The 21,284-nt window shown below is 44.6% G+C and overlaps 1 protein-coding gene and 1 long non-coding RNA gene across 6 annotated transcripts in view; one reads left to right on the top strand and one right to left on the bottom strand.

The window, feature by feature from the left end:
• THADA (THADA armadillo repeat containing) overlaps positions 1-21,284 on the top strand; it is a 904,047-nt gene that overhangs the window by 96,267 nt on the left and 786,496 nt on the right. For all 5 annotated transcript variants that reach the window (XR_012244018.1, XM_073628459.1, XM_073628460.1 and 2 more), the window contains exons 19-20: positions 584-720; positions 6,207-6,368. Coding sequence is in view for 4 of the 5 variants with exons in the window: in XM_073628459.1 (XP_073484560.1) it covers positions 584-720; positions 6,207-6,368 (299 nt within the window). In the remaining variant the exon portion in view is untranslated. The remainder of the gene's footprint in view (positions 1-583; positions 721-6,206; positions 6,369-21,284) is intronic.
• The window catches only part of LOC141140917 (uncharacterized), a 60,441-nt gene continuing 53,602 nt past the window's right edge, over positions 14,446-21,284 (bottom strand). Inside the window, exon 3 of the long non-coding RNA XR_012244020.1 lies at positions 14,446-15,629. This is a non-coding gene — a long non-coding RNA (uncharacterized lncRNA). The remainder of the gene's footprint in view (positions 15,630-21,284) is intronic.

The following is a 21,284-nucleotide window of genomic DNA, read 5'->3' as shown; positions in this document are numbered from 1 at the left end:
GCAATGCATAAGGTTTCTGGAGGATGTCTGTACTCTTACAATATACAGAGCACCTCCAGGTTGCCAATCTGCATGAACGTGACATTTGACCATTTTAAAAAAGTCTTTGAGGCTACATATTGAAAAAAGACTGAATTACAAAAGTAGACTGTTGTTGTAACCATGTTTGCAAATGATTGGTTTGCATTTTATGCTCAGTTCACCATGTGATTTCAGATGCGATACAGAATCACATGACAATGCAGATTACATTGTTTTCAATGGTACCCTTTCACATTATTTCAACTCAGCATGATGCGATTTTGAAAAAGGTTCCTGTACTACTTTGGTGTGATTCCTGCACGAATTTGGCCCCATAGAATAAAACACATCCAAGTTGCATCACATAATCGCACTGAAAATTAGATCAAAATTGAACTGCAGCAGTGTGAATCTGGCTCTAATTTTATCTTATATAGGGTAAAGTTATTTGTTTCTTGGTTGTTTTGCGTTTTCACATTTCTGCTGCTTTTATTTGTCACTTCTCTTTATATCATTATGATATGCTGAAGTTATTGATGAAAATGTCTGTGATTGTCCTCAGGAGTCTCCTGGCAGTTGAGGATTGGAGAAAGTTGCTATTTCAGCTGATTACATTGTCTTACCGCCTCTCTGCCATCGTCTCGCCTGTTGTCCACAGTTCTTCTCCAGAAGGTCTGATGCCAATGGATACCGAATCAGGTAAGTCTTTCTTATGCTCAGGTAGTGATAAGTATATATAGTGTGAAGGGATGCTAGGAAATGGTTCATATAAATATGTTTTAAAATGCAGTGATTATTTTGTGAAAGTTGCACATTCACCCTGGGTTCACACTAGTGCGATGCTGGAACCAGTGCGATTCCAGCGCCTGTTCCGGCATCGCTCCTCTCCTGCAGACAGTTCACACTGCCTTAGGCGAACCGCTGCGGGTGTCATTAACAAAGTTAATGACACCCCCAGTTTAGTTCACAGATGGCAGTGCTCGCACACAGAAGCGAACGCATACGTAAGTCGTGCCCACATATGTAAACTGCGTTCAAACCACACATGTGAGGTATTGCCGCGGACCTCCTCTGTAACTTTAAGTCGGTAACCTGTAAAAAATTTAAAAAGCAATTTTAAAGAGATTTTTAAGTATTTTGGCGCCATTCCATGAGTGTGCATCATTTTAAAGCGTGACATGTTCGGTATCTATTTACTTTCCGTAACATCATCTTTCACATTATACAAAAAATTGGGCTAACTTTACTGTTTTTTTTTTTTATTTTATTTTTTATTTATCAAACTTTTTTCCCCCCAAAAAATGCGTTTGAAAAATCGCTGCACAAATACCCTGTGACATAAAAAGTTGCAATGGCCACCATTATATTCCCTAGGGTCTCTGCTAAAAAGAAAAAAAAAATCTATCTATATATATCTATATATATATATATAGATATATATAGCTATAAAACATATATAATGTTTGGGGGTTCTGAGTTATTTTCTAGAAAAAAAAATTAGATTTTTACATGTAGGAGCGAAGTGCCAGAATTGGCTCGGATGAGAAGTGGTTAATACAGTTTCTATCCTAGACAGTGTGCTGCTCCCCTTTTTGTGTGTATGTACTGTATGTGTGTGTGTAAATATCTATCTGTACATTTTTATTTTTTACATATAAAAAGAAAAGACATGCATATATATATCCTTTGTGTTAAAAACATAAGGGAAAACCCCGGTTGCAACCTCATAGCTGCATATCAGGCATCTTAGATTGCAATCTCTCAGTTACATGCTAAGTATCATAGATCATCATGCATATTGTGATTTTAATTCAATGCATTTCTTGGCAAAAAGTCTACATTTCAAGGATACATGTGCAGTTCAAGTAAGAAATATAATCTTAGGAAATGGTTCATGAGCCAACAGTTTGATAGCATATCTCATGTGTAAGGTGATTGTAGCCATATTAATGCACTAGCAACACAGTTGTTGTGTACTGTCCATGATACTTTTTTTGCACTAAATCTTCAAATTTTTAAGACAAGCTTTTGGGGCCTACTCCTTTTCCTAAGGTTCAAGCAGTATGTTGCACAAGGTATGATGAGTTTTGCTAATACCTTGGTTATCAATATTGTTTAGACCAGTGGACTCCAAACTGCGGCTTGGGTCCAGATGTGGCCCTATGCTTGACTTTATCTGGCCCTTGTCCCACTGACCCCAACAATGAGGCACTGTCCTGTCTGCTGACACAAACAGTGGGGTTATTATTTGACCTTTTTCCACTAATGACGGGACATAATTCCTCTCAATGGAGCGCTATTCTTCCCACTGACATCAATGATGGGGCCTTATTTCTCCCACTAATACCAATGATGGGGCATTATTCTTAACAATGCTCACCATAGGAGTTATGTTTTTTTATTTAATTAATTTTTTTCCCACTGACCTCTGACGCTGGGGCGATCTCTTTTCTGACCAGTCACACTCCGGCCCCCCAAAAACCTAAAGGACGGTAAACTGGCTGTATGTTTAGAAAGTTTGGAGTCCCCTGGTTTAGACCTTAGAAGAAGGGGGTATATCCAGAAACCTTATCCTTACTATGTAACAGTTAGGCCCCTTTTACACAGGCCGGAGCTAGTTTTGCTCAGCATGGGATGCGTCCACTGATCCTCTATTGAGCTGAGTGGAGTGGCCAGACAGGTCTATGTCTGCTCCACTTATGCAGTGCGGACACAGACAGCCCACTCTGGTTTATGGGCAGCTGGATGTAAAGGCATCGGCTGTCCGTTTACACCCAATGGCCCTTCGATCTGGCCAGGCGAAGGGTAATGGATCCCCTTCTGTTTTTTTTTTTTTTTTTTTGTAATGGACCTGTAAACGGGCACAAATTAGTTTACATCCAACTGCCCATAGAGGAGTATGGAGGGTCCGACTGTAAAACTGAAAGCCGGACCCGATTGGACCTCTCATGTGAAAGGGGAATTAGTGAAAATAAAGTATCACAGACAGTACGCAACTGTGTTATAGCTAGTGTTCATTTCATCAATGAAAATATTTTTGCTGATGAAATTAACACTATTTTATTCGACTAAAAATATGACTAAAACTAAAATGGCATTTTAGTCAAACTATAACTAAAACTAAATTGAAATTTGACGTTAAAATTAACACTGGTTATATATCACAACGGCTAAATCTGTGTCTGTAGTACATGTTCAAACCTTAATACCATAAATAATATGTTATTCGATTTTTACTCCAGGAGTATATAATGAGTTTGGAAATTCTAGAGCAGAGGTCGCCAAACTTTTCTAAACAAGGGGCCACCAATGTGCCAGTGGGAGGAATAGTGCCCCATCGTTGGCCTCAGTGGGAGGGCTAGTGCCCCATCGTTGGCCTCTGTGGGAGGGCTAGTGCCCCATCGTTGGCCTCAGTGGGAGGGCTAGTGCCCCATCGTTGGCCTCAGTGGGAGGGCTAGTGCCCCATCGTTGGCCTCAGTGGGAGGGCTAGTGCCCCATCGTTGGCCTCAGTGGGAGGGCTAGTGCCCCATCGTTGACCTCAGTGGGAGGGCTAGTGCCCCATCGTTGGCCTCAGTGGGAGGGCTAGTGCCCCATCGTTGGCCTCAGTGGGAGGGCTAGTGCCCCATCGTTGACCTCAGTGGGAGGGCTAGTGCCCCATCGTTGGCCTCAGTGGGAGGGCTAGTGCCCCATCGTTGGCCTCAGTGGGAGGGCTAGTGCCCCATCGTTGGCCTCAGTGGGAGGGCTAGTGCCCCATCGTTGACCTCAGTGGGAGGGCTAGTGCCCCATCGTTGGCCTCAGTGGGAGGGCTAGTGCCCCATCGTTGACCTCAGTGGGAGGGCTAGTGCCCCATCGTTGGCCTCAGTGGGAGGGCTAGTGCCCCATCGTTGGCCTCAGTGGGAGGGCTAGTGCCCCATCGTTGGCCTCAGTGGGAGGGCTAGTGCCCCATCGTTGGCCTCAGTGGGAGGGCTAGTGCCCCATCGTTGGCCTCAGTGGGAGGGCTAGTGCCCCATCCTTGGCCTCAGTGGGAGGGCTAGTGCCCCATCGTTGGCCTCAGTGGGAGGGCTAGTGCCCCATCGTTGGCCTCAGTGGGAGGGCTAGTGCCCCATCGTTGGCCTCAGTGGGAGGGCTAGTGCCCCATCGTTGGCCTCAGTGGGAGGGCTAGTGCCCCATCGTTGGCCTCAGTGGGAGGGCTAGTGCCCCATCGTTGGCCTCAGTGGGAGGGCTAGTGTCCCATCGTTGGCCTCAGTGGGAGGGCTAGTGTCCCATCGTTGGCCATAGTGGGAGGGCTAGTGCCCCATCGTTGGCCATAGTGGGAGGGCTAGTGCCCCATCGTTGGCCTCAGTGGGAGGGCTAGTGCCCCATCGTTGGCCTCAGTGGGAGGGCTAGTGCCCCATCGTTGGCCTCAGTGGGAGGGCTGGTGCCCCATCGTTGGCCTCAGTGGGAGGGCTGGTGCCCCATCGTTGGCCTCAGTGGGGGGGCTGGTGTCCCATCGTTGGCCTCAGTGGGAGGGCTAGTGCCCCATCGTTGGCCTCAGTGGGAGGGCTAGTGCCCCATCGTTGGCCTCAGTGGGAGGGCTGGTGCCCCATCGTTGGCCTCAGTGGGAGGGCTGGTGCCCCATCGTTGGCCTCAGTGGGAGGGCTGGTGCCCCATCGTTGGCCTCAGTGGGGGGGCTGGTGCCCCATCGTTGGCCTCAGTGGGAGGGCTGGTGCCCCATCCTTGGCCTCAGTGGGAGGGCTGGTGCCCCATCCTTGGCCTCAGTTGGGGGGCTGGTGCCCCATCGTTGGCCTCAGTGGGGGGGCTGGTGCCCCATCGTTGGCCTCAGTGGGGGGGCTGGTGCCCCATTGTTGGCCTCAGTGGGGGGGCTGGTGCCCCATCGTTGGCCTCAGTGGGGGGGGTGGTGTCCCATCGTTGGCCTCAGTGGGGTGGCTAGTGTCCCATCGTTGGCCTTAGTGGGGGGGCTAGTGTCCCATCGTTGGCCTCAGTGGGGGGGCTGGTGCCCCATCATTGGCCTCAGTGGGGGGGCTGGTGCCCCATTGTTGGTGTCAGTAGGAGGAATAGTGCCCCAAGAGCCCGATAAAGGACTGCAGTTTGGAGACCACTGTTCAAGAGAAATGCTTAAATAATGCATTTTAATTTAACTAAACCCATTTGATTTTAGTCAACTAAAATGTACTGGAGATTTTAGTTGACTAAAATAAGACTAAGGGCTCTTTCACACGGGGGATCCGTATGTCCGTTTTTCATCCTTCTGTTTTCAGATGAAAAATGGACATGTATCCCTATGGAGCGTCAGATGTCAGCGCTGACATGTCCGCTGACATCCGACCCGCTCCAATCCGAAAAGTGTAACTGAGGAAAACCCTACTTTTCTATCCGTTATCGGATCGGGTGACGACGGACACTACGGTCCGTCATCATCCGATCCCCCCATAGGGGAGAGCGGTGCTCTGACAGGTCCGTCGCTGCACAGTGTCCTGTCATTTTCCTGCTCAGCGGGAATCGGCGGAGCGATCACCGCTGAGCAAGCGGGTGTTCACGGGGCGGATCATCACTGATCCGCCCCCTGTGAAAGAGCCCTTAAACAGTTCAGATGACTAAAATAAATAGAAATTTGACATCAAAATGAATAGTGGTTATAGCACATCTCTAAACATTGGCAACTTGTCTAAGAATCGCCCCCCAGAGAGTGTTTAGGGGGACAGAAGCTCTGCAGAAGGATTTCAGGGCAGGATCCAAAATGGAGAACTGTAACCCCCTCCCATTGTCCTCCTCATTTCTTTTTTTTTTTTATATGTAAAAAAAAAAAAAAAAAAAAATGTGATTTGCTTTTCAAAGTATGTGTCAATGATTAATGTGTGCATGTGATAAGTCTAAATATCCCAATTTTCTCTTTGTGTTTTCAGCAATACTTGTTGCTTTTCTCCTTGTTCTTCTTTTTCAATGTACTTCCCTTTTTAATGCATTTTGTCTCATGACCTTTTATTTCCATAGCTGTTAACAGTTGATCTGTATGAGACTATTTTGTGTCTGCTCCCTTTTTGTGCCGAACGGCACAACCGCCGTGCCTTCAGACGTTTTGGGTCCTGTTACCTAAAACAGTGAGGGGGGCACAGCGATGAACTCTGGGAGACAAAGCTGTTTGCGGTTCACCGTTCCCCACTGACTGCGCTCATTGTCTCTTGCAGAAGCCGCAGCTCAGTTGCACATGATAATGAGGGAGATCAAACCACGGGACACAAATGATTACTTCACGCAGCCAAGAATATTACAGAAAGACTATGACCTACATTCCCAGGCCCTCCCCGAAGACCGTGTACCGTCCAATACCCTCTGTGCAGAAATGAAAGGTAATGACATGTCATTAAAGCAATTAAAAACCTGATTAGTCAGCTATGTTGATGGGCTGCTGAAAACCCCCGGCCTAACAAAAAAGTGCGCTGATGAACCGAAAAATATGAATTGTTCTGTACAGTTTACAGCCGGCCCAGATTCTGCCAGAATTTTTCGGGACCAGAAGCATTCTAGAACACCAGTCCTGCCATCACATGTTCCAGATTTGGTTCTGGGCTCGCTGTAAACAAACAACAGGCTTTTAGCGTTTAACGCCCCCCACCACCCGCCCCCCCCTGTCATTTTACATTTTCCTTGTGGGCTCGCTAGGCTTTGATCAAACGCTGCGGCCTTAAGTAGTGCCGACATGTTAAGGAATTCCTTTTTCTTTGCCATTAAAGATTTAGCAGCATGGGACTGCTGGCTTGCTTTGTATCAGGCCACTGTTTAAAGCTATATGAAAATATATGCGGCGCCGATCTGCCCTATGATGTGAATAATGAGGATTGACTGGGTACACCTGCATGCATGGGAACATGGCAGTTTAATAATGGGACAGGGCTCCCACACTCCTTTCCTGTTTTCAGAAAGATTTAGTAAATATTCTCAGCGATTGTACAGCCTTAAAGCCAACCTGACGCATTCCCCTGAATCGCACAAAATAAATTTCAAGAAAGTGTAGGCAACACCAGGGGTCCTACGGGTACCTTTTTTTATTATGACTAAAATTCCCATTCTGGGTGCCCTCTGACCTTTGGGTGCGTAGGCCAATATTGTCTTCGACTTAGGCTGGGTTCACACTGGTGCGATGTTAGACGCATGTGATTCGCACCGCTGTGTCTGTAATGTCTGTTCACACCCATGCAATCCAATTCCTGCACCATTTGGCAGTTTGCACTGCGATCTGCGAACTGATCTGGTGGTGTCATTAACTTTGCAGTGACACCCGCAGTGGTTCGCAGATGTCATTGTGAACCGCCGGCAGGTGACATGCATTGCGGGAAACGCACTGGCATTGTGATGGTTCCCGCATCGCATATATGTCAACTGGGACTTAAAGTGGTTCTAAAGGCAGAAGGTTTTTTATCTTAATGCATTAAGATAAAAAAACCTTCAGTATGAAGCAGCCCCCCAAATACTCACCCCCATCTCAATCCAGTGATGTTGCACGAGAGCCTCGGCGGTCCCTGACTCAGCCATCATGATTGGATGAGACACGGCAGAGGGCCATTGGCTCTCACTGCTGTTTATCAAAGTCAGTGATCCAATGTGCTGATGAAGGGGTGGGGTTGAATGGACACAGAGCAGCAGCTCGGCTCAGGTGCTCTATAGAAAGCTGCTTGCTGTGGGGGCAGGAGGGAGGGGCCAGGAGTGTTGGCGAGGAACCTGAGAAGAGGAGGATCTGGGCTGCTCTGTGCAAAACCACAGCACAGAGCAGGTAAGTATAACATGTTTGTTATTTTTAAACAAAAAAACCCCCCAAGACTTTAATATCACTTCAAATGTATATCTAAAACAAAGATGAAACGTTAAAGTGGTATTAAACCCAAAAACGAAAATGTCATAAATTTGCACCTTACCAATCATTAGATGTGGCTGAATTTGTTTTCCTTTTTTGGGCACTTTTTCCCTCTATTTTCCCCTGGTGAACTGGCCAGTAACACACCACCTGCATTAGAGCCCCCCTCTCTGGGTGAAGGAGCACAGGGGGCAGCAGCATTGTCTGGTGGACAAAAGTCAGTTTTTATTTTTATTTTTTTACTGCTCTTTAATTGAAAATAATTTGCAAAGAGTATAGGCCTGCAGCCTGCAACATCTGCTGCTGTCTGTTGGCAGCTAAGCTTGCTCTCCATCCTGTAAATTTAAGGGTTTCCAAAGGCAAGAATTTTTCTTTGAATGGCAAACATGTAATACTTACCTGCTCTGTGCATTGGTTTTGCACAGAGCAACCCTGATCCTGTTCTTTTTGGGTCCCCCAACTGCGGTCCTGGCTCCTCCACCTCCCCCTTGGCCGAGTGCCACGAATAGCAAGCCTTTTGCTGTAGAGGCACTCGAGCAGGAACACTCCAGAGCTGCGCTCCTGTGAATAGACATTGTCCATTCACACACACCTCCTGCTTTCTCCTCATTGGCTCACTGGCTGTGATTGACAGCAAAAGGAACCAATGGCTCCCGCTGGTGTGTGAGCCAATAAGGAGAGAGAGAGACCCTGGAGAGCCCCTTATCCCATGAACATCGTTGGAACCAGATGCATTTGTATTAAAGTAAAAAACCTTGAGCCTTTAAAGTATATGTCAACATTCATCTTGTAAAACAACCCATTCAGTTTAAAAAAAAAAAAGGGCAAAACTTTTGTGTATACATCTAAAAAAACCCATTATAAATATATTTTTTCCCCATTTCTTATTAGTGATCACATAACATCTTTTCTCAGCTGCATAGCAGCTACACATTGGTCTTCCCAGTGAATGGCTATGCAGGAAAAGGGGGGGGGGGATTTTAGCAGAAGTCTGACCATTTTAGGAGAGCAGGCTGAGTTCCCAGCACAGCCAGAAAATTGGCCACACTTGTGGTCAGTTTTTAATAAGAACGCAGAGGGACTGGCAGGAACCCCAGGGATTTGACACAAAGCAATGCAAAGAGAATATGATTCATACATTCAATAAAATACTTTAACAGGTGTTGAAAGTTGGTCTCCTGGGCAAGATGGCAGTAGAGCTGTGATAGCAGAGCTGATTTAGAAAAGTGGAGGAGCGCAGGGACACAGAAGATGACTCGGAAGAGCCAAGGAGAGCAGAGATATTGAAGCTGAGCTGGGACGGTGAAGGAGAACAGACGCAGGAAATTGTGAGGGACAGCAGAGATGTGGGAGCTGAGAAGGGACTGTAATGTGGTTGTGAGGGGACAGTGAAGGAGAGCAGAGACAAGAGATGGGATGGGACAGTGAGGTAGAGCAGAGATGTAGGAGCTGACAGGAGACTGAAGTAGCTTGTGAGGGGAAGCCAAGACAAAGGAGGTGAGATGGAACGGTGGAATAGTGGAGTATGGACTGTAATGGAACTCAGGGGAACTGTAAGGGACAGCAGAGACTTAGGATTTGAGATGGGACAGTGAAGGCGCTGAAAGGGGATAGTAGGGGACAGCAGAAATGCGTTACCCTAGAAGGGACAATAGATGTGTGGGAACTGATAGGAGACAGAGAGGGATGGCTGGGGCACAGGAGCTAAGAGGGTACGGTGAGGGGCAGCAGGAACAATGATGGAGTGGACAGGCATAGTGAAATTGATGAGAAGGGATAGTGAAGGACAGCAGAAACACATCATCTGAGAGAGGGCAATGGGGAACAGCAGATGTGTGGGAACTGAAGGGAGACTGTGAAGAACAAAGGAAGTGCAGGAGCTGAGGGTGGACAGTGAGGGACAGCATGGAGGAGATAGTGAGGGACAGCAGAAGTGCACAAGCTGAGAAGGGACAGTGAGGGGGATTAGGGACACAGGAGTAGAGCCTGGACTGTGTGGGGCAGCAGAGTCACAGGAGCTGAGCGTGGAAAGTGGGAGACAGCAGAGACACAGAAGCTGAGAGTGGACCGTGGGGGACAGCAGAGACACAGGCACGGAGAGTGGACTGTGAGGGACAGTAGAAGTACAGGAACTGAGAGGGGACAGTGAGGAGCAGCAGACACTCAGGAGCTGAGAGGCGACAATGGGGGACAGCAGAGACACAGAAGCTGAGAGGCGACAATGGGGGACAGCAGAGACACGGGAGCTGAGAGTGGACAGTAAGGGACAGTAGGGAGAAGGAACTGAGAGGGGACAGTGAGGGACAGCAGGGAGGAGGAACTATGGGACGGCACAAGTGCAGGACCTGAGAGGGGACAGTGAGGAACAGCAGAAACTAAAGAGCAGAGAGGTGACATTGAAGGACAGCAGAGACACAGGAGCTGAGGTGGGACAGTGAGGAATAGCAGATGGGTGACTATGAAGGACGGCAGAGAAACAGGAGCTGAAAGGGCACAGCAGAAACACAAGCTTAGAGGGAACAGGAAATAAGGGTGAAAACCCTGAACGCAGAGTGGAAAGTGAGAACAGGTAGTCAGCTTCACTTTCAGTTTATCATATGACTTTCCTTGCATGCCTTCCATAACCTAATGCATGTATAAGGTATATTTCTGAAGAATAATATTGAATAGGTTTAGTATGTTATATGCAGACCTCACTTGCAGCTGTGATAGGTAGAGCAGGCACAGAGACAGTGGGGTTGATTTACTAAAGGCCAAATAGACTGTGCACTTTGCAAGGTGCAGTTGCATTTAGGAAGAGCAGTTGCTCCAGTGCTTAGTAAATGAACAGAAGCTCTGCTGACTTCCATCATCCAATCACGTGCAAGCAAAAAAAATAAGCTGTTTTTTTTTTTTTATTTTCCTTGCACGTTATTGGGTGTTCTTTGCAAAGTGAAGCTTTACCTAATTTATGAAGCTCTGGAGTCTATTGGCCTTTCGTAAATCAACCCCAGTATGGAAACTTGTGAAGGAGGAAAGGCTAGGGGATGGTGGAACTATGCAAACCAATATACCTTCAGGGGCTTTCTCAAAAAAAGGCAAGATTTCTGCTTTTGTGAGCTGCTGTGTTATTATTGGTGTAGTTTTGTTGTTATTACATTAATGCCACATTGAATTTTAGTTTCTAATTGAATGGTATTACTGGGGTTCCATAGTTGCCTCCATTCAGATACTTGTGAGCATGACCAAAAGTGGGTGTGGTCAATCTCCCTCACTCACTGGCTGAAACTCTAATTTTATTTGACAACCTATGGATATTGTGGGACAGTGCCCAGAATTATTTTCTTATTCACATAATTGCATGACAACTGAACATTTTGGCAAACAATAATTCTTATAACCTGGATATGAGAAGTATAGTTACATAGCTATACACAAGTCCCGTTCAATAAAAAAAAAGATATCTACAGTGCCTTGAAAAAGTATTTATACCCCTTGAAATTTTCCACATTTTGTCATGTTACAACCAAAAACATACATTTATTTTATTGGGATTTTATGTGATAGACCAACACAAAGTGGCACATAGTTGTGAAGTGGAAGGAAAATGATAAATGGTTTTTGGATAAATATCCAAAAAGTGTGGTGTGCATTTTGTTTTCAGCCCCCCTTTGCTCTGATACCCCTAACTAAAATCTAGCGGAACCACTTGACTTCAGAAGTAATCTAATTAGTAAATGGAGTCCACCTGTGTGTAATTTAATCTTCGTAGAAATACAGCTGTCCTGTGAAGCCCTCAGAGATTTGTTAGAGAACCTTAGTGAACAAACAGCATCTTGAAGGCCAAGGAACACAGCAGACAGGTCAGGGATAAAGCTGTGTAGAAGTTTAAAGCAGGATTAGGTTATGAAGAAATGTCCCAAGCTTTGAACATCTCACGGAGCACTGTTCAATCCATCATCCGAAAATGGAAAGAGTATGGCACAACTGCAAACCTACCAAAACATGGCCGTCCACCTAAACTGACAGGCCGGGCAAGGAGAGCATTCATCACAAAAGTAGCCAAGGCGGCGGAGGTTCACCTTCCAGCAGGACAACGACCCTAAACATACAGCCAGAGCTACAATGGAATTGTTTAGATCAAATCATATTCATGTGTTAGAATGGCCCAGTCAAAACCCAGACCTAAATCCGATTGAAAATCTGTGGCAAGACTTGAAAGTTGCTGTTCAGACGCTCTCCATCCAATCTGACAGAGCTTGAGCTATATTTTAAAGAAGAATGGGAAAAAAATGTCCCTCTCTAGATGTGCAAAGCTGGTAGAGACATACCTAAAAAGACTTGCAGCTGTAATTGCAGTGAAAGGAGGTTCTACAAAGTATTGACTTCGGGGGGCTGAATACAAATGTACACCACACTTTTCACATATTTATTTGTAAAAAATGTTTAAAACTATTTATCATTTTCCTTCCACTTCACAATTATGTGCCACTTTGTGTTGGTCCATCACATAAAATCCCAATAAAATACATTTAAAATTTAGTTGTAAAATGACAAAATGTGGAAAATTTCAGAGTATGAATACTTTTTCAAGGCACTGTAGGTTTCTACGCCTGTATTATGCCTCATAGATTGATCCGTTGGATACTAACTTCTAAGTGCATGTAAGCTGTTATGGAACACAAAGTATGCTTATTATGTAAGCATGAGTTATTTGTATTGGCAAATCACCATATTTATAGTTCAGGGTACAACGTTCCGTACATGCATGCCGTATGAAACAGTGCAGACAAGTACAGGTACAGGTCAGCATGTTTCATGTCAGACTGATAGGATTTAATGTTGTCTGCCTCGCATATATTTTTCTTTCCGCCACTTTGCTTTCGTCATACCTGTTCTAGATCTGAAATGTATCACAATAAAGGATAGCTAAAGTGATTGTAAACGATCACCCTGTAAAATAACCCATTCAGTTTAAAATAGAAATGAAAGGCAAAACATTTTTGTATAGATTTAAAAAAAAAAACACATTATAAATACCTTTTTTTCCCTTTTTTTATAAGTGATCACATTCCCCCTGTTCTCAGCTGCATAAGTGCACTCAGCTTCCCAGTGAATGCCTGTGTGTCAGGACAAGTCTGATCATTGGAGGAGAGTACACCGAGTTCCCAGAATAGCTAGAGAACTGACCATGGTGTGCTCTCCTGCTTAGTGTGGTCAGTTTTTAATAGGAAAGCAGAGGGACTGGCAGGAACACCAGGGATTTCACACAAAGGAAGCAATACTAAGGGAACAGGATACTTTCTCATACAAGTACATGGTACAGCAGCCACATATCAGGAATATGAAGTGTTGGGATAACAAACTTTTTAAGAACAAAGATGTAATATATTGAAGCTTAACAGTCCTTTTATGTGCTTTCCAGTTTTTTATTTTTCAGGCTAAGTCCATTTTCAGCAAGTACAGAAAATACCTGTTGACATTGCTAGAAATACAGTGTCCTTGTCACTTCCTGTGAGCTGAACTGAAATCACAAACAATGTTATCTTCCTTAAAGCTATCTTCTACAAATTATCCCATAGCGGAGATGAAGAGAGAAAAACGTATTGGTAGTATATGTAAGGAGAACCACCTAAGGTGACAACACTGCTGCTCCATACCCTGTTTCCCCGAAAATAAGCCCTACCCTGAAAATAAGACCTACAAGGACTTTAACTAGGGCTTATTTGGGGGGGTAGAGCTTTTATTGCAGCCATCACCGACAATCACGCTAGGTCTTATTTTCTGGGAAACAGGGTAGATACAGTTGAGGAGTGACCGTAGCCACCCTAGGACAGGACGTGTTATTGGCAGGATTACCACAATACAATAAAGGAAAAAATTAATAAAGCAACCGTACTTAGGGACCGATAAGCTGCAATTTATTACATCTTTGATTTTGGAGGAAAAGGAATGCACACCAAAGGGATCATTTAATATCCTCATTTATTGTGTAGAACATCTACAAGCATAGTTATAACAGGTCCTGCCCTAGGACCACCTCACTAATGCGTTTCAACCTATAGTCTATTATTTAGCCCTATTAGGTGATCGCGGGTGCCCGGCGGACATCACGGCCTCCGGGCACGTGCATTGGTTTCTTAGGGATGCGGCGGGCGCACACGCGCCCCCTATATTCCTTGAAGAGCCCGTCATACAGCTACGGCAATTCGCTCAGGTATGCCATTCTGCCGCTGTCAATTGACGGCGGGCAGTCAGCAAGCGGTTAAAGTAGACAGTGTGAGCTTGGGGACACGCGCTGATGTCAAATTGGGAGCAGCCGCTGTGTCCATCCAGCCGCTATGTCTCAACTGACATGAATGGGACTGTCTGAATGTGGATGCACAGAACACCTGTGTGTTGCTTTGAGTGCGACCAAATAAGGTACTGGCTTATATGCAAGGCGTAGCGCAGTCCCGAAGTACTAATTCACACAAGAAAAGAGACTTGTAAAGAGAATGTGCATATACATTTTATTCAACATAATTAAATATTAAATTCATAAAGAAATACAAATATTGCGCCACCCCCAAAGGAGCCACTTAGTGATTTTTGGGTCCTCTGTTCTGTGCCTCAACTCCAAGAATGGCCTCAGTCTCTGTCACACCTTGTTAGATATAAAATCACTACAAACAGTTTCAAGAATACGAGTAGAAAATACCGATATCCTGGCTGTGGATTGTTACCAGAAACAGACACACGTGGTAGTGATAAATAAGTTCAGTATATTATCACGGAAAGAAATGTGGAAACTTACTGCACTGGTAAACCTTGCAGCAAGGGATCAATACAATAGAAATGACAATATCTAATATTTAGCAACTGTAAATATAGAGAACAAAGCACAATAATCTACATGTCCATTGCATGGACACTGAGAGGGAGGAGAGAATGTTTGTCAACGTCTCAGCTCATTCTGGGCCACATTCACCACTGAAAGTAACACAAAAAAAATGAAGAAATGGGTTAACGGGTACAGTAAGCACAGTTCTGTAATGTTACAGGTCCTGGGGTGAAGAGTACTAGTATCTTCTGCTAGCAAACGTTGGGGCCCTTTGTAAAGTATAGGTTTGATCAAGCAAAATGGAGACGGTAATAATCTAGGACAGTGGTCTCCAAACTGCGGCCCAAGGGCCGGATGCGGCCCTTTGCTTGCCTTTATCTGGCCCTTGGGGCATTACTCTTTCCACTAATACGAGACACTATTCTGCCATATGATACTGACAATGGAGCATTTCTCCCACTGACACCACTAATGGGGCACTATTTCTCCCTATGATACCAACGATGAGGCACTATTCCCCCTAATACCAAATGTTTTTTCCCACTGATGCCAGGAAAATTCCCACTCCCGCTGGCCACAGTCCGGCCCTCCTAGAGTCCAAAGAACAATAAAACGGCCCTTTGTTCAGAATGTTTGGAGACCCCTGATCTAGGATATTCCATTGGGTAGTAGCTGAAGGTGGCAGCTCCAAACAATCATCCTCTGACACTAGAAAGGGAAATAGGTGTCTGCATGCAGTGTCTGTACTGTGTTACGAAGGATGTTTGGGTTTACACCCATTAACCAATCTTCTGTGTGATGACACAACAGAGATTCCAAATGCTAGTTCAGGCTCCTGGCAATGTTGTAAGGTACCGGATCGCCTCCGGTCTGCCGATCTGGATCGCTGGTAGCTGTTTAGGTCTTTTCCATGATTCCCATCCTGCATGGCGAGGTTGTTTACTTTTTCTTTTTGTACTATGCAAAACATAAAAAAAAAAAGAATATATATAATATACAAAAAATAAAAGGGTAAATGCATAAAAACTGGGTATGCCCCCCCCCCCCCCCCAAAAAAAAAAACAAAAAAATAAAATAAACAAATATGGTATTAAGAGTCCTTGCACAGGAGCTGATGAGAGGGCAAGAGACCACCCGCCAGTAACAAAGGAACAGCCAGGCAGGGCTAGATCAATAGATGAGCAGCTGTAACCATAGGAAATGCAAAAGAAAATAAGTAAGAAATAGTATAAAATATAGCATTGTAGAGATAGAAATACCACCTGTGTACTGTAAGTGCACTTAATGAACACCATCAATAAGGGTGGAAGAATAGGGGTCAGATTACCCCATGTACTGAAAGGAATCCAAAAGCCATAATCCACATGGCAACCCCCCTAGGTGAAAGACAAGAAGACAAACACATAAAAAGGGGTGTTGCTTTGAGTGCGGTTTAAACATGTACCTCCCATACTACCAGGGATTAGAAGAAGAGAGAGAGAGAAAAACAAAGGAGAAGAGAGAGCGACATTGAGGCAGGAAAAAGAAGGTAGTGAACAAGTTTAAAGTAAAGAAAAGGTCACGGGCATAAATAGGGAAAGGGCCCAACAAAAAAGAAGGGTGGGGGGACAGGTGACAACCCTTGCCTACAGGAGGGCTGCGCGGGAGTCGGCAAGAGATATTCAAAATAAACCGTTTTTAATTATTGGTTGGCTTGTAAAAGTGGTAAGGGTGGGGGGTGCACACTAATGCCTTCCGTATGACCAAAACCTAATGGGTGTATTGTTGTGACAGGTTAGTGAAGAATGGTAGATTGACTCACAACCTACTTATATTTTTAAGGCAGGCATGTCCAAAGTGTGGCCCGTGGGCCAATTGCGGCCCGCGTTCCGGTTTAATGCGGCCCCACTGGTAAATTGGATATATATCTTTTATGGCCCCCAACGAATCGGTGCTCGGTGATTTATTGGGGGCCACAAAAGATATATACCATATTTATCATTCCGGTTTAATGCATCCCCACTCCTAATTTGGATATATATATCTTTTGTGGCCCCCAACGAATCGGCGCTCGGGGATTTATTGGGGGACACAAAAGATATATACCTTATTTATCATTCTGGCAGCCTTGGGGGGGGACAGGGAGAGGGCAAGACGAGCGCCGTCAGATTACATACAGGAGAATCTCCTCTTTACTCGGCGGCCTCTGTAATAGGAAGTCCCATCTCCTGGGCTGACTTTGGACGACTGTTCTGTCCATCATAGGAGGCGGGACTTTGTATTAAAGAGGCCGTCAAGTAAACAGGAGATTCTCTTGTATATAATCTGTTGGCGCTCGTTCCGCCCCCCCTCCGAGGTTACAGATGGGCATGGATCAGGCTGCATTCATGGCAATGGTGAGGCTGCATTCAGAGGCTACATTCCTGGCAATGGTGAGGCTGCATTCCTTGCACCTGCGAGGCTGCATTCATGGCAATCGTGAGGCTGCAGATGGGCACTGATTAGGCTGCATTGATGGGCACTGATCCTTATTTTGCTTCACAGTTTTTTATTTAAAATTAAATTTTTTCCTGAAACTTCCCTCTTAAAGTGAAAAAGCATATAGATAGTCCAGCGCTCAGGATATTGTTGAAAAGCAAAATACGACAAGCATAAAAGTTTATAGTAGTTTTAATAAACCAGTAGTGAGCCAGTAATAAACGATGGTCTAGAATAACAATAAAAACTGCCAGAAAGACCGGGTTCAGAAGCTCCGTTGAGAAAGAAAACGCATTGTAAAAAAAAAAACACACATAATAAAAAAAAAAAAAAAAAAAATGCACAATAAGAAATATTAGGAATATTAAAAACCACAAGCTCTTGATAATGTTATTAGTGATCAATTAAAACATCAACAGAGGGACAGAGGCATTGAGCAGCAGGAGGCTAACACAGGAGATCCATCCAAAGAGGCATGCAGAGACCACTGAGTGAAGTATAAAAACAAACACTTTGGCTCAAAGCAGGTGACAACGGGCAAAGTGATGGTAATATGCCAAGAGTACTCACAGCCAGGTGGAAAAGCTCAGAGTTGCCTCATGGAGTGGGGAGGTATGTGTCATGTAGATGGATGCACAGGCTGGGATGGATGATGAGATGGCCGCGGTGTTGTAAATAAGCCAGGTGGAAAAACTCAAAGTTGCCTCATGGAGTGGGGATGTTTGTATAATGTAGATGGATGCACAGGCTGGGATGAATGATGAGATGGCCGCGGTGTAGAGATGTAAAGCTCCGCCGTGCGCAGAGCAGCCTGGCCGGAGCTGTGTGTCTGTAAGGGATGACGTCAGCACGGGGGAGCCGCTGGAGCGCCAGAGGAAGTGAGACAAACCGCTGATCAGCTGAGCGGTGTCTCCACAGAGATGAAGTCTCATCAATGAGACATAGTGACACTGCACTGAAGTTGAGACTGCCACTGGGAGGCTGTCTGGAGGGGGAATTGTGGCGACAGGCTGATGGAGGGCTGGGTTACTTCCCTGTGTTTTTTTCCTCTTAAAGTGAAGGTGCGCGTTATACGCCGATAAATACGGTATATCCAAATAACACGCCCAAGCTCATCCTTAAACTTTTCACCACACACAGCCACAAAGGCAAGAGAATTCTTGTTGGGCAGTGTATTAGTTAATTTGCATTTAATTTTAATGGTTCAAAGATTGTCAGGCAAAATGGTCGGCCCTCACGCATGTTCACTACATCAAATCTGGCCCTCTTTGTAAAAAGTTTGGACACCCCTGTTTTTAAGGGCTCTGGTTATGAAAAGTTCTTATAAAAACAAAAACAAAATAACGGGTTCTCATTTGTCCTTGTTCATTTTCCCGCTTTAAATGGAACTTTACCCATAACAATTTGATCAAAAATAATATTCTTTAGTGAAGAACATACATTCCACATTAATTATAATATTACCAAATTAGTGTGTGCTGTAAATTGCCTCCAGCATTGCTCCTGTTTCTTCTTGCTGGAGCCGGCCATTTTTCTGAAGCCAAGAGCCCCTGCGCAGCAGTAAATCTTTAAGTTGTCAACAGACCGGTCTCTACAAAGTTGGCACAGTGCCTAAAAATAGAGAGCAACTGAGCATGTGCAGAGCAGGGAGAGAGAGTGTATTACTGAGTTTTAAACAGTATAGGCATTTATTTTTTATGTTTTACATGGCTAGACCTGCAAAAAGGGCCAGCCTGAAGTCATCTAGCAGGACTTAATACTCTGACTAAAGTTCCAGTTTAATTAAAACACAACAGAGAGATTGGAGATGGCTGCTACCTGGGAAAACCTGAGATCTCAGGTGCAGAGAAAACAAATGGCCCCCTCTCATTCCTATGCGTACATCTCATAAAACTATTTTTCAAGGAAGAAGTTGAATCCAAAATCAGAATCGGTTTATGTTGGAAAGCTGCTGATTCATCATTTAACTATTCAATACCAACCCCCTTCACAACATACAGCTTCGTTCCCAATGTCTTTATTATAAAATACTAATTGAAAGCAGAAAAGAGACTATGCTAAGATTAGCACATTCAGAAAAAGCAGCACAAGAATGATAGATAAGATCCATGGTGGGCAGCACAGTGGTCTAGTGGTTAACACTTCTGCCTGCAGCACCGGAGTCCTTGGTTCCAGTCCTGGTCATGTCACTATCTGCATGGTGTTTGCATGTGCACCCTTTGCTTGTGTGGGTTTCCTCTGGGTACTCCAGTTTTTTCCCACACTCCAAATGAATACTAATTGATCAATTAGCTTCTTTCTTTCACGTTTTTGTAAATATTTTATTATATCTTTTCATGTGACAACACTGAAAAAAGTGCACTTTGCTACAATGTAAAGTAGTGAGTGTACAGTTTGTATAACAGTGTAAATTTGCTGTCCCCTCAAAATAACTCAACACACAGCCATTAATTTCTAAACCGCTGGCAAAAAAAGTGAGTATACCCCTGAAAATGTCCAAATTGGGCCCAAGGTGTCAATATTGTGTGTGGCCACCATTATTTTCCAGCACTGCCTTTAACCCTCTTGGGCATGGAGTTCACCAGAGCTTCACAGGTTGCCACTGGAGTCCTCTTCCACTCCTTCATGATGACATCACAGAGCTGGTGGATGTTAGAGACCTTGTGCTCCTCCACCTTCCGTTTGAGGACGCCCCACAAATGCTTAATAGGGTTTAGGTCTGGAGACCTGCTTGACCAGTCCATCACCTTTACCCTCAGCTTCTTTAGCAAGGCAGTGGTCGTCTTGTAGGTTTGTTTGGGGTCATTATCATGTTGGAATACTACCCTGCGGCCCAGTCTCCGAAGGGAGGGGATAATACTCAGCTTCAGTATGTCACAGTACATGTTGGCATTCATGGTTCCCTCAGCACTCATGCCGCCCCAGACCATAACACTCCCACCACCATGCTTGATTGCAGGCAAGACACAATTGTCTTTGTACTCCTCACCTGGTTGCCGCCAGACACGCTTGACACCATCTAAACCAAATAAGTTTATCTTGGTCTCATCAGACCACAAGACATGGTTCCAGTAATCCAGGTCCTTAGTCTGCTTGTCTTCATGAAACTGTTTGCAGGCTTTCTTGTGCATCATCTTTAGAAGAGGCTTCCTTCTGGGACGACAGCCATGCAGACCAGTTTGATGCAGTGTGTGGCGTATGGTCTGAGCACTGACAGGCTGACCCCCCACCCCTTCAACCTCTGTAGCAATGTTGGCAGCACTCATATGTCTATTTCCCAAAGACAACCTCTGGATATGACGCTGAGCACGTGCACCCAACTTTGGTCAACCATGGCGAGGCCTGTTCTGAGTGGAACCTGTCCTGTTAAACCACTGTATGGTCTTGGCCACCGTGCTGCAGCTCAGTTTCAGGGTCTTCGCAATCTTCTTATAGCCTAGGCCATCTTTATTTAGAGCAACAATTTTTTTTTTCAGATCCTCAGAGAGTTCTTTGCCATGAGCTTCCAGTGACCAGTATGAGAGAGTGAGAGCGATAACACCAAATTTAACACACCTGATCCCCATTCACACCTGAGACCTTGTAACACTAACGAGTTGCAAGACATCAGAGAGGGAAAACTGCTAATTGGGCCTAATTTGGACATTTTGGAATTTTCACTTAGGGGTGTACTCACTTTTGTTGCCAACGATTTAGACATTAATGGCTGTGTATTGAGTTATTTTGAGGGGACAGCAAATTTACACTGTTATACAAACTGTATACTCACTACTTTACATTGTAGTAAAGTGTCATTTCTTCAGTGTTGAGGGGTGTACTCACTTTTGTGAGACACTGTATATGTATGTGTGTAATATATATATATATATATAATTACACACGACTAATGCTGTTTGAATATGCTAAGGTGTGGCCACACTCAGGAGCAAACATTTGGATATCTGCATATGTTTCATTTAGGCATTTTTGTTTTTTTACAAGCAGTATGTTTTAGTTTTCTTAAACTTTTATTTAAAATATTTGATGATTGTGTTTTGAGACTTGTACAATGATTGATTAATGGAGTAACAGTAGTTGTATATATTTGTATGAATACATTGTCATTTTTGCACGTGTATGGTTCTTTCAATTTTTTATACTGTTTATAAAAAAAAA

This window comes from Aquarana catesbeiana, linkage group LG04, assembly GCF_042186555.1.
Source record: "Aquarana catesbeiana isolate 2022-GZ linkage group LG04, ASM4218655v1, whole genome shotgun sequence".
NCBI classification, from domain to species: Eukaryota; Metazoa; Chordata; class Amphibia; order Anura; family Ranidae; genus Aquarana; species Aquarana catesbeiana.
Note: the sequence above shows the minus strand (reverse complement) of the source record. Positions and strands in the feature narration are given on the sequence as shown.